The sequence below is a fragment of the Panthera pardus genome, unplaced genomic scaffold (assembly GCF_024362965.1).
Source record: "Panthera pardus isolate Hobbes unplaced genomic scaffold, ASM2436296v1 HiC_scaffold_22, whole genome shotgun sequence".
Classification (NCBI taxonomy): domain Eukaryota; kingdom Metazoa; phylum Chordata; class Mammalia; order Carnivora; family Felidae; genus Panthera; species Panthera pardus.
The window spans coordinates 39,106,013-39,119,585 of record NW_026526788.1 but is presented as its reverse complement, the minus strand read 5'-3'; the positions used below and the strand labels follow the sequence as shown (position 1 = coordinate 39,119,585).

Here is a 13,573-nt window from a genome sequence, read left to right as displayed (position 1 = left end):
AACTAAGCTTCGACCTAAAAATGTACAGGCCAAAAGTATAAGCTTTGAGGTCAGTGTCCTTTGTCATGACCGGGCTGTAGCATTGATACTGACTGTGCCCATGTGTAAGTCCCTGCTCACTCTGTGTCCTGATTTTCACGTCCGCAAAATGAGGAGGCTCTGACTGGATTACCTCTGGTGCAAAGCAGGGAAAGGACATTCCTGCAACCGCCAGGCAAGAGGAGGGTTGGGGATAAATGTGAGCATGGCTGGACACCCTCCATGCCTGAGACCTCAGATGGAACTAGGTGGTGCGGGTGGAACTCCCTCCTGTGAACCAAGAGGTGGTCGTATGACACACAGAGAGAGAGATTGAGATCCTGGGCCGTGCAAGGATGAGGACCAGTCTACTGGGCATAAGGCTGGGCAGCCAGGGGAGGCAGATGCTCCCTGCCAGGCGTCCATCCCACTGCTGCTTCCCCAGCCCCGGGCTTGAAGCCAGAGGCAGCCACTGAGGCCTGTCAGCCCAGGGGCTCCAGCTTGTGTTTGGCTAGAGGAGCCTGGAGTTCAGGGAGGGGTCCGGAAGAGGGATGTGCATGGGGGAGCTGTCAGGAGAAGGAATTCGAAGCCTTGGACAGAACGAGCTCCACTTGGAGTGAGAGTCCGGCCTGAAGAGAATGGAGAGCAGAGGCCAGCCCTGCACCATTAAGTGGTCAAGTGGGAGGAGTGAGGAGGAAAAGAGGTAGCTAGTTGGGTGAGACCAAGGCAAGCAAGAGTCCTGCCCTGGAAGCCCAGAGGAGGAAGAGTGAAGGTCCGGGGGTGGTCAGCTGGTCAAACATGGCTGACAGTTGGGGAAGGGGAGGAGGGGGGAAGGGAGAGGAGGAGGGAGGGGGAGGGGCCTAGAGGGAGCCACCCGATTTTGCCACGGGGAGGTCTTGGGGACCCAAGTTTATCCCTTGCGACTGGGAAAGCAGCTGGCCCCTTCTTCCTCTGACAAGTCTCCCACGTGTGAAGCCATTTGACTCTGAGAGAGGCTTTCCGCAGGGACCTCCCCGACTGCTCTGTGGAGAAGCCCTGGCCAGCAGAGGCGGCGCCATTTTATTGGGGCATCGGCAGCACACAGGTCTGGGCCCCCACTCGTTGGCCAGGCCCCCACTCGCTGGCCGGGCTCCCGGGTGGAGCACGGGCCCCCACCCCGGTGGCTCAGAACTCGCAGACCACCAGGCGCTGCTCTCCGCAGGCCTTGTCGTTCCACTTGCCATTGGTAAAGATCTCCACACAGTTCTCTGCGCCGCCATTGTTGTTGGGCTCCCCTGGGGCCCAGTTGGAATAGACCAGGGGCTCCCCGGTGGGGTAGATGAACTTGCCTTCCGTCTTGATGTCGGTTATACTCAGGAAAGCAGCCTTGTTCTCAACGGTGACCAGCTGCTGCAGGGCGTCGTTCTCGGCCGCAGAGCGTGGGGAGGCCATCTGTCCCCCGGCCTGTATACACACCTGCTGTGCGTCCTCAAAACTCTTTTCAATACCTCCTGTCTTGAAGATCTTCTCCCCGACACCTCGGCCATTGGGGAAGAGCTCCACTAGGAGAAGAGGACAGTCAGGTTGGGGTTATGGCAGCACCAGGCCAGAGCTCCGGGGCTCTGTGACCTTTGTGCGACAGCCCCCACCTGCCCCGCCCAGCATCCTTGTGGGATATCAGGGCACCCGATAGGACAAAACTGAGGCACTTGGTTCCAGTGCACTGGCTTCACAATGCAGCCTGGGAGGAACTCCTGTGGTCCGTAGTTATAGATGAGGACACTAGAGCCCAGAGAGGTTAAGTAAGGGGCCCGGAGTCACATACCCGGCAAATGTACGTTTAGGACTGAACCTTGTTTGCTGGGACGCTGGAGCTGGAACGTGCTCTTTCTGTTTCACCCCACGTTGTGTGCTGGGGTCAGTGGGAATTGCAATGACTTTGGTGAGTGATGGCTGGGGCAGTTTCTGATGTGCGTGTGCTGGGGGTGGGGCAGGGGCATCTGAGAGCCTCACTCTGCTAATCTCTGCACTCACTGCAGCCCGATGTTGGCCCCTCGGGATGCATGTGGGTGATGCCCCAGCCAGTCAGCCTCTCCAGGGTGCTGGGTGAGGGGATGAAGGCACCTGAGAGGTGGCAGGGGGCAGAGGGGATCAATTCTGGGAGAGCCCTGTTTGGGAATCGGAAGCCAGGTGTTCCGATTGCCACCCCATCCTGGCAATGACTGCCTAGGTGGAAAAAGGAAAGTTACTTCCCTTTTCAGGGTTTCTAATTCCTCATTTCCGAAGCGGGGGTACGCTTCATAAAAACATCAACTATGTGACATATCACGTGTCTAATCTTCCATCCCATCCCCATCCCTTTGGCTTTTGGGCTCAGGCACGGAAATCTTCAGGGCCGCCGAGAGGGCTGTGCCCTGGCCTCACTGGGCTGGTTAGACCTCAGGGTGCACCCCGAACCCCTGTCCTTCTCTGAGTAGCTTCAACTAGGGCTCGGGGGCAGATTCTCCACAGGCTCAGGACGGACGGCACTCAGGGCAGCCCTGGACAAGGTCAGTGCAAGAGTTCATGTGCCACTACTGGCTTCTATGGTCCATGCATCTGGGTGGGCACACGTGTGCATACATGAACACGTCCCTGTATTCTTCTGGAGGTACATGGGAGTACTTACCGTCTGGACGTGTGCGTGTACGTATGCGTGTGCTCATGTATGTCATGGTGTGGGGTGAGTGATGGTATTTGAGTACACACATGTGGCCGGCATCTCTGGACATGTTCCACTTCGCAGCGGTGTGCAAAGGAGTGAGTGAACACATGTGCAAATTTGTTGTGGAGGGAGTGAGACATACCCAATACCTGAAACTCCCATCCTTGGTTCTTAGGTACTTGGTACTTAGGAGCCAAACCTGTGTCTTACCCAGTGAGGCCCCTTTAGGATCTACTCCTTTGGAAATCGCTTCTTTTTTTGGATCAGGGAGATTTGATGAATGATGGAGACCCAAAGCTGACGTCAGGGAGAGCTGATGAGGAGGGCCAGTCAAGGACCAAGGTGGAGATTCCAAAAGGCACAGGGTACTCTGCAGGATTCCCGGATTAGGAAGAATCCCTGATTTAAACACCCAGCAGGGTGCAGGGAGAGCCCAGCACTGGCTGGAGCCTAGAGGTGGTCAGTCCCCTTCCAGAGCCATGGGCATGTCCAAGGTGACATACTTGATGGCCACATAGCAAGGCTAGGCCCCCACCAGCCTTGAACCCCGAGAGCAGCATCCCAGCCCCAGCCCTCAGGACAGTGTCCAGATTCTCTGCTGCCTTGGGCTGTGAAACAATATCTGGGCACTCACACGCCGGGTCCCACAGAGGTAAGAAATGCATCCTGGGTTGGATGTCCCCTGTCTATCACAGGGAGCAGCACAGGGCAGGCAGGAGTGAAGGTCTGTTGAACTGCACAGGTCTCAGGGCACTGATCGGGTCATAGGTGGCTGTGATGTTGGGGGTGGGGGGGGGCATCCCGGAGCCTGATAACCTCCACCAGGCTTCCATCACCCCCATTGAACTGGTGATATGGCCACACCCTCCTCTCTGTCTCTTGCATCTACTTCCAGATCCTGGAGTATAGGGCTGCCTGCTCTGTCTCAGCACTACTCTCAGCCCCAGACCCTGCCCCAGAGCCAGATCCGGCTCTAAATATGGTCCCAACCTGTTCCAATCCCAGACCCAGACCCAGCCAACTCCAAACCAAGGCCCAGGCCCAGTCGGAGGCCTAGCCTTGGTGCCTGGCTCGATTCGGATCCAGGAACGTACCTTTCCTATACTGAGAGAAGGCATTCTGGAGGTGTCGGACCTGTCCACGTAAGGCCTCCACCTGCTGCCTCAGAGCAGTGATGTCTGCAGAAGAGAGAGGTCGAGTGAAGGCAAGCCCAGCATAGCCTGGGATCAGCTCAGAGCTTGGGCCTTAAGGGAAAGGTACCCAGCTGCAGGCACATATAGGGGACGGGATAAGGAGCTGGGACCAGGCCCTAGCAAGCCCACATCCACTAACACAACTAGCCCCTGTTGCCCCCAGATTTCCTATACTTCTATGAACAAACTGTCCCCGGAGCAGGTGCCTGCACATCACTGACACTGAACCTGTGAAAATTTAACTCCCAATTCTGGGGATCTCATAGCACCTTCTTTGGGGGGACAGGAATATACTTTCATCAGTACTTCCCGTCCACTGGGTTATTTGATAGTCAAAGCTATCTTTTGAATTGGGAAGGGAGCTGTGTTTTCTCTGGTGATGGAAAAGCTGCTCAGGGCTGCCCTCCTGTGAGTAAGAGTCTAAAACCAGAGCCTCATTCCCCTGCCTTCCTTCCCGCTAGCGCTAGCGTTCCTGCTTCCCACCCGCTCCCTGTGGTTAATGGGGCCGAAGATAGGCTGTCCTGAGATAAAGAAGGCCACCTCCCTCCCCCTGTCCCCACCCCGTGGCGGCTCCCAGATCTAGCAGATGCTGCCTTACCAGGAAGCCCGCTCTCTCCCTTTGCTCCTTTGTCCCCAGGAGCACCTCTGTCCCCCTTCAGTCCTGCGGGCCCTTTGGCACCTGGAGGTCCTGGCGGACCCGTGGCTCCAGCAGGCCCTGGGATCAGAGAAGAACTGGGTGAGCTCTGTATCCACTTTCCAGCATTGTCACCCTCCCAAGACATGGGCTGTCCACCTGGCCTGCGGTCCCCCCTCCCCGATACAGACTGCTCCCCGAACCCAGCCATGCACCCTCCTTGGACATAGACTTTCCCTACCACCCAGTAACACCAGCTCCAACTTGATGAGTGGCGGTGGGGGAGGAGTGGCCATCACCAGCATCAGGGATGCACAAGGGAACCGGAGCCCCGTCCTAGCTCCTTCCGTCACTCACCCACTGCCCCAGCATTTCCAGTGGCTCCACGCTCACCAGGGGCACCTCTCTCTCCTTTAACCCCTGGGGGGCCTCTCGGCCCTGCAGAGCCCTGCATGCCAGGCACACCCACATCTCCTGAGGAAGGAACAAATTGGAGCAAAAGCTGCCGAGAGTGGACTTTTCACCCTTCGCTCCAAGGGGAGAGAGAACCGGTGAGAAGGTGCTGCTTACTGGCCGGGGTTCCTCCACGGAGGCGAGCAGGAAAACGCCGTCAATGTGGGAATGTGGGGGAGAAGGGGCCACGACAAGGCCTGCCCAGCGCTGATGGTCTGGGCATTTCCCGGCACTCTGAGCCGGCCTTGGGTCACACCCTGGACTGTGCCGTACTCCTCCCTTCTCCCTCCCAGACCGGCCACCTACCAACCACCTACCTTTGGGCCCAGCCTCTCCTTTGGGGCCTGGTGTGCCTTGAGGTCCTACGTTTCCCTGCTTCCCTGAGGCACCCTCTCTGCCAGCTGGACCAGGCGTACCTCGAGGTCCCGGAGGTCCTGGGGAAAAGGACCAGCATGGTCAGTGACACTAAATCCTGCTGGAAGTGGGAGCGTCCGAAGAGAGGAGAGCAGTGATAGAAGTCAAGAGAGGCAGGCAGCATCGTCATAAAAGGTGAGGTCAACAGGAGTTCAGTCTCCCCTGCAATAACCCGGTACCACCTTCAGAACAACCTTCTTCCTTCTTCCTGGGGTGGGATCTGTGCATATCTACTGGCATGTTCTAGAGGCTGCAGCACCACCTGCAGACATCTGCATTCCATGCCCAGCTGCTCACCAGATGGTCCAGAGTCTCCCTTTGGTCCAGGCTCTCCAGCAGAGCCATTCTCCCCTTTGGGCCCAACTGGGCCAGCCGGTCCAGGCGTCCCCGCTCTCCCTACAGCTCCTGGCGAACCTGTAGCAGCAGAAGAAATGGGCACAAACCTTAGGCCCAGAGATGAGCCAGCTGCGTGCACGGTCAGGCCCCTTGCATTCCTTCAGGGTTCTACAGGGTGTAGACGTCCCACTTCCACACTCCTTGGTACAGTGGTGGTCCAGGAAATGGGTGTCCACACCCCTATCTTACAGGTGAGAAAATAGGCTTGCTGGAGCTGGCTGTGAACTCAAGCCAAGACCCATCTGACTTTCCACGCAGGGCACCTCCCCCTGCCCCAAGACCACGGTATATACAACAGGCAGTCTGTCAGCATTTAGCCTTGATCATGGACTCCTTGTTCTCCCCTTCCCAGAACCAGAGTTTATGTCAGAAATGACACCTGGCACCGATCATCAGGGAAATGCAGATCGAGACCACGATGAGATGTCACCTTACCCCTGTTAGAATGGTTATTAGCAAAAAGACAAGAGATAACAAGTGTTGATTAGGATGTGGAGAAAAGGGAACCCCTCATGCGCTATTGATGGGAACGTAAATCGGTGCAGCCACTGTGGAAAACAGAATGAAGGGTCCTCAAAAAATTAAAAATAGAGTTTTACACTCAGTTCTGTTCATTTGGTTATTCTTTTTTTTGTTGTTGTTGTTGTTTGTTTTTTGTGTTTTTACTGAGGTGAAATTCATGTAATATAACATTAGCCTGTTGTAAAGTATACCATTGATTGGCAGTTAGCACGTCCACAGTGGTGTGCAATTACCTCCTGTATTTAGTTCAAAATCACTTCGTCACCCCAAAAAAAAACCCATAGCCACTAAGCCATCACCCCCAACCTCCCCTTCCCCAGCCTCTTGATAGCACTACTCTGCTTTCTGTCTCTATTTCCTATTTTGGGCATTTCATATAAATGGAATCAGACAATAGATGACCATTTATGTCTGGCTGTTTTAACTCAGAGTGACATTTTTGAGGTCCATCCACTTGGCAGTGTGTCTCAGGGTTTCATTCCTTTGTGTGGCTGAGTAGTATTCCACTGTGTGGACAGAACCCGTCTTGTTCATCCACTCATCAGTTGATGGACATCTGGGCTCTTCCCATTTCTGGGCTGTTGGGAATAAAGTTGTTACGAACATTCATGTGCAAAAAGAGAAGGAATGACACCTGACAGGTGCCGCTGACTTGTTCATTCACTCATCTGTTCACTGAGAAACCATCTGTGGAATATAACCGGGCAAGATGCAAATGTTAGCACCAGAACCCGGTCTGCAAGAGATTTGCAATAGGATTTTAAACGGTGAGGCACAAGTAATGAGTGAGGAAGAAGATTCGCAAGATGCCCCTTGTCCTACCACATCATCACCCCACCCCAGGACACACACATATGGCCAGAGCTGTCTTCCTGAGGGAGCAAATGGGACTTCAGGGTGAGGAGGATTTAGAGAGACTCGCAGAGGGAAGAGGACATGTCAGACTTGGAGACTTGTGCTCCAGGAGGGGCCAGGCCTGCCTGGGTAACACTGTGCTGGTGGTGGGGGTGGGTGCCTGTGATGGGTGACTGAGAGGCTCTGCGCTGGGCATTGTATCCTGCCTCTAGTTATGATCCTCACCAGGAATGAAATGGAAGCATGGAGGGTTACAGGATGGGCCCCTCACCACATATCCAATAGGGCACCATGCTGGGCAGAGATGTCCTATCCCTAGGCTGAGGTCCCCTTGGGCTCCACCCTGGCTGGGATGGCAGCCGGTAGAAAGAGTGTTAGAGGTCTCCCATCCATGGTGTAGAAGCCCTGGAGACCATGAAGGGACTCCCTCTTCAACAGCAAGCACCCATGCCTCCCAAAGCACTAATTTTGCATCCCAGTGTCCCCCAAAGGCCAGCCCTGTGCCTTAACGCCACCTGAAGTGAAGCTTTGTGGACCCGCGGTCTGGCCAGTCTGAACTGCACTAAATTCCTCCTTTCCATACATCTTACAGTCATTCATTCCACAAGTACTCACTCGAAACTTCTACTGTGCACAAGACACCATTGGCAATGCGGGGACACAACAGTGAAAAAAGCAGACACAACATCAGATCCCTCTTTCTCTTGGGGCTGAAACCCAACTGCACAGAGACAGATCATAAAAATAAAAATGTACAACATACGGTTTATTAGAGCAGAATAAGTGCCATTGAGGAAAAATATAGCACAGAGAGTGTCAGAAGGCAGGGGTAGTGTCTTCCAAGTAGGGTGGTCAGGGACAGACTCGTGGAGAAGGTGGTCTGTAAGTAAGGCCGTGAAGGAGCTGAGGAGTGACCCACAGGGACAGCTATGGGAAGAGCAGTGATAGGGCCCTGGGGTGGCAGGAGGCTGGATGTGGTTAGGGACCAGCAAGGAGCCAGTGTGGCCAGAGGAGGTGAGGTCAGAGGAGTATGCAAGGGTGAAGAGTGTCCTTGTGAGCTGCTGAGGGGTGTGTGGTTTTACTCCGGGAGATACATGCCTATATACACTAAATCCTTCTGGGCAGGAATCTTGGAGATGCTGAGGAATAAGAGGACTGTCCCTGGAAATACAGGCTGCAAAGCAGTGTGGGGTCTTACTGGACCTCCATGATACACCTGAGGCATTACCGCATTGAGCCCTCTCCACCCCCTACCTCTGCTCAAGGCTCTCTTCTCTCAGGCTTATCTTGTCCTTTACAGCAGGTTCTTGGAACCCTGTGCATCAAAATCTGCAGGGGACATTGTCACAAGGGCAGACTCTGGCCCCAGTCAGACTTACATGGGTCAGGATTTTGAGATGCTCCAAGCTCGGTAGGAAATTCTCAGACCCATAATGGTTGAGTGACTAACATGCCTGCAATTCAGGAGCCAGAGTGCAGCCTGGTCCCCTGGCCCATCTGTGCATGGTTCTCTCTCCAAGCACCAACCCAAGGCTGGGCTTGGAATGTGCATGGGGCGAACCACCTGCAGAAGAGAGGGAGGTCTCAGCCACACTCTATGCTTAGGCTCACAGTGTGACCATAGGAAAGGGCCCCCCAGGATTCAATTCAGGGCCCCTTTGAGAGCTAGAGAGAGCGGGGATTCTCCAAGATGCTGACACCTTGACTACGCCTTCCGAGTTCACTTCCAGGGGCTTTCCCTGAGTCCCGGGCCATTCATGTCGGTAGCCACTTTCTGTCTGTAAAGGACAGATAGGTACTCACTTGTCCCTTATCCTACAAAGCCTGGGGATGCTACCTATTCTTTCCAACTTAAATGTTGTTAGTTTCCTTCCTCCCCAACCAAAATGCCAACTCCCAAAAGATAAAGACCACGGTTGATAGCTCCATAGCCCTAGCCCAGAACCTGGGGGTCCCTTGTCCTAGATGCTGGCTCACTGAATTCTGACTCCTTGCCACTGGACCCAGATCCTCCCCTACGGGACAGTACTTCTCAGATGATTCCCTTAAATAATCAGTACCTGTGGAAACCTCACGAGAATTCACCCAATTGGTCCAGCAGAAAGATGTAACTTTATCCTAACAACCTGACAAAAAAGAAAGCCTTGGCTCCGTTATTTGTCACTATGTAGTAGATATTATTCCCATTTATAGATGAGCAAACTGAGACTCAGGGGCACTGGCTTGTCCCAGGGTGGGTCCCTGCTGTAGAAATGGAGCTGGTAGTCAAGCACAGATCTGTCTGATGCAGAAGCTCGTGTCCTTTCCCCTCCAGACTGGGTGTCATTTAGCCTCTCCGTGTCACAATTTTCTTACCTGTCAAATGAGATTCATATGTTCCCTGTAAGACTTCTGGTAGGATTAAATGAATTACTCAGTGAACGCCCAAGCACAAGGCTGGACACAGGAATGTGAGCTCCCTTTCACTCTCTCTGTAATGTATTAGGACAGATCCTTGTGATCAGATCTGAGTATGGGGTCACAGAACCTCTTTCTTTCCCGTCCTTCATGACTATTGAAAAAAATATATATTTTAAAATTTGAATTCAAGTTACTTAACATACAGTGGAGTCTGGGCTTGGGGAGCAGAACCCAATAATTCATCTGTTACGTAGAACCCCCAGTGCTCATCCCAACAAGTGCCCTCCTTAATGCCCGTCACCCATTTAACCCATCCGTCCACACACCTCCCCTCCAGCAACCCTCAGTTTCTTCTTTGTATTCAAGAGTCTCTTGTGGTTTGCCTCCCTCTCAGTTTTAATCTTATTTTTCCTTTCCTTCCCCTGTGTTCATCTGTTGTGTTTCTCAAATTCCACATATGAGTCAAGGCATATGATACTGAAAATATTTGACACCCTGCACCGACCCTATTTAATCCAGGTGACCAACTGTTAAGTCCTAGAGCAGGGTTCTGGAGAGCCACAGATTCGATTTACCCACCATTTCCTCATTTTTGGAGTGGGAGGAAGGAGAAGGTGCCAAAGAAGGAGACAAGTCAGCTGGCAATGGAGGGAGGCACCTGGGGGCTCAGAGCAGCAGTCATTTTCCAATCGGTAAGGCAGTGTTTCAGATGGACCAAACATCTAGGGGAAACCCATCCGCTCAGGAAGAAGAAGTCCACCTCTGAGCCTTCCGTAGCAGAACATCCCAGTACTTCTGGGTTGGTTACAATTCCAATGCCCACCCCTTTCCACTAGGACAAGCCAGTGGTCCCAGCTCTACCTGGATCCCCCTTCTCGCCCCGGGGGCCCTCTCTCCCATCCCGTCCATCGCGACCAGGCAGGCCGTTCTCCATGGGGCTACACATGACCAAGGTGCAGGCGCTGGCAGCTGTTCTCTGGAAATAGGTCTTCATTTCTGTTCCCAGTGACCTCAGGGGCTGTGTGAACAGCATCAGCACGGAGAGAGGGATGAGAAGCATGGCCTAGGCAGGTGAACAGAACGAGAAAGGACATGCTCTTGGTCCCAGGACATGGGTTAGGGCTTGGCCCAGCTCCTGAAGGTCAGGAGAAGCACCTCCCCACCTGCCCTCCCTCCATGGGGCTGAGAGAAGCAAGTCTCCCAAAGCAGTTTAGGGACCAGGTGGGCATATGGTCTGGTCTGGGAAAGCATGAGTTACCCAGCTGGAACTCAACTATAAGTTCGCAGGAGAATCCACCTATTCTCAGATGCCTGTGTTGTCCTTTCTTGTGACTTCCCTTGGAGACTGCAGTCGGCACAGGGGTAGGATGTAGAAATCCTCACTGAGGCCACATGTCACATCAGGAAGGATTCACTGGGTGCTTCCGGGAAGGACCTTTCCCATCTTTGGACCTCCAGCTCCCTGTCTATACCGTCAAGGTGGTTGGCTTAGCTCTGACAGGGCAACCCCTTTTCCTCTCACTTGCTGCCTTGGATGGACCAACACTCTTGGTGTCTGCAGTGCGGTTCTGGAAAGGAGCTAGGATCCTGAACGCTTAGTGACGTCTGTCCTGAGCACAGGCTGGGTGTGTGGTTGCGTGTTTTCCAAGCGATTTGCCATCCTTGGACTGGACACCATCTCCATGAGGAAATTCACACGCAGAACCCAAGTGAAAGTTCTCAGAGAAGCTAACTTAGCAGCTGGAGAGCCCCTGGGGCATGCGGCATTCTGCTCTGACCACCTAAAAGAACTTGAGAGAAAGGCCTCATGGAGGAAAGGGCCACGTGAGGTGGGTTCAGTCAAGGGAAGGCTAGTTCGGGGATAGGGAGAGCAGATGTCCAATAGGGCGTCCAGGCACCATCTGATTAGGACTTAGGGACTAAGTGAGACCCTTAGGTACAGGTACAGGGCCTCGGTCACCTCCACTCTTGGACTTCTTTCCTCTCTCAGAGAGAAACGGTAAGGTTATGAGCATGGGAAGAGCTTGTGGGAGTTGCAGAGGCTAGGAACAAAGCCTGGGGGACACGTGCAAAGGAGAAGGGGGTCACCAGGCAGGCTGAGGTGGTGGCAGGGGAGGGGCTTTCCTGGCCAGAGAAGTGCCTTCTCCAGGTTGCTGGTGACCCTGGGCTGGACGATCCCTATTTTGCAGGAGCCTCTTTCAGTTGTGAATTCGCCACTTGCCTGGGCTTCCTGGGAATCTCTAGAAACACCCAGGTGAGCTCCCTTATTGCGGCAGAAGCTCAGTCATGAGCACTGAAGGACCCAGGCCAGAACGAGGGCATTGTCCCCTGGTCCGCAGCTACAGCACCTCTGGGGCTCTGCGCCCCGAATTGGAGGAAGAATGAAAACCAATCGACATTCTGCCCAGCAGCTCAAGGCACCAGCACCCACTGTAGCCGGAAGGGGCTGTGAAGAGAGGTGACTCACAGGTTTTCAGACCCACGATTCAGATGCGGCATCTTAGCTGGGGCTATGGAGGGAGTGGGCAGAGCTGCAGCCCCCTCAGCCCACGGTGTCCGCGCCAAGCTTTCTGATTCAGATTTTATTGAGAAAAAAAAAATGACTCCTCTGAAAACTGGTTGGAAAATTAGTGACTTAGCCCAGTCTCTTTTTTAAAGTAAAGATGTGAGGCTAAGGGAGAAGCATGAATGTCCACGTCCTACAGGCAGTTGGTACCCGGATGGGCTTAAAAGGCAGGCCTGTGGAGACCTGCTCTGTTTCTCCTCTACCACCCTCCTTTCTAAATAGATCAGGAATTGGGGCGCCTGGGTGGCTCAGTCGGTTAAACGTCCGACTTCGGCTCAGGTCACGATCTCGCGGTCCGTGAGTTCGAGCCCCGCGTCGGGCTCTGGGCTGATGGCTCGGAGCCTGGAGCCTGCTTCCGATTCTGTGTCTCCCTCTCTCTCTCCCCCTCCCCCGTTCATGCTCTGTCTCTCTCTGTCTCAAAAATAAATAAAACGTTAAAAAAATTTTTTTAATAAATAGATCAGGAATGGAGGGGAACAAGAGAGAAGTTGAAATTGCCTGTTCCCCTGGGGCTTCCAGACAATGGCATCTGGCATCTGGGTGGGTATCATCCAACTGACCGCCCTCCACAGCCCAGAGAGCAAATCTCCCACTGAGCATAGGGAGCAGTGAGGGGCGAAAGAGCACTCCTCATCGCCTCACCCCGTCCCCCACATTTCACACTTCCTAGACCAGAACAGACCAGACCCTGCCTCCACAGCACCAGTTGGATAAACCAGCCATATGGGCAGAGAGATATTCATTGGGCATTGAAAAAAAAACAAAATGAAGGCAAGGATAGAGACTCACAGATGCTGCCTCTCGGACTCCAGGATCTCCAGGCAAATTAGCCTTTCCTTGGCAGGCACTGGCTATTTATGCCTGCCCTGTCACCTGAGCTGCCCAGCCCTGATCTTTGAAGAGCTCTTTTCAAGAAGTGGGGCCATTTCTTCCTTGTTGACTCACTCTCACCCCACTTGGGTTCTGGAAACCTGCCACTGATATTCATAACACTGCACACATATCACCTTAAATGTTATACGGCACTCTCAGTCCGTGATCTCACCTGTACCTCCCTAGAGCCCTGTGAGTTAAATGGCATTATTCGTGTCTGTATTTTACAGATGTCCGAAAATCTGAGCTCCAGAGAAGACCGGCAAGCGGCACAATGATCTACGTCTACAGTCAATGCGCCCCGCGTCTGCAGATTCCAAGATCCAGGACCTGCTGTGCCCCTTCTCTTCCTCCTTCACCTCAACTTTACTGCCCAGATATTGGGAAAGAGCTGGCAGTTCCTTGGCATATCCGGGCAGGGGTGGGGCAAGTAGAGGGGCTGTGGAGGCTGCAGCCTGTGGGGCCACTCTTGCAGGGTCACTCTTTTGCTTCCTACTTTAGATCTTGGAGACACCCCCACTTGCCTTTTAGGGGGTGGCCTTCCCTTAACTTCCTTGACCTTATCT

General features: G+C 53.7%; 1 protein-coding gene and 1 long non-coding RNA gene across 2 annotated transcripts; both read right to left on the bottom strand.

Moving 5' to 3' along the window:
- Positions 1-1,041: 1,041 nt before the first annotated feature.
- Positions 1,042-13,031, bottom strand: SFTPD (surfactant protein D). Its single transcript, XM_019444737.2, has 8 exons — positions 12,924-13,031; positions 10,430-10,631; positions 5,693-5,809; positions 5,299-5,415; positions 4,886-5,002; positions 4,493-4,609; positions 3,796-3,879; positions 1,042-1,559 (listed from the first exon to the last, which is right to left on the bottom strand). The coding sequence occupies exons 2-8, from the start codon at positions 10,626-10,628 to the stop codon at positions 1,183-1,185; spliced, it is 1,128 nt and encodes a 375-aa protein (XP_019300282.2). The 5' UTR covers positions 10,629-10,631; positions 12,924-13,031; the 3' UTR covers positions 1,042-1,182.
- LOC128779012 (uncharacterized) lies at positions 6,435-10,423 on the bottom strand. Its single transcript, XR_008424847.1, has 2 exons — positions 9,229-10,423; positions 6,435-8,732 (listed from the first exon to the last, which is right to left on the bottom strand). It is a non-coding gene; the product is annotated as an uncharacterized LOC128779012 (long non-coding RNA).
- Positions 13,032-13,573: the final 542 nt, after the last annotated feature.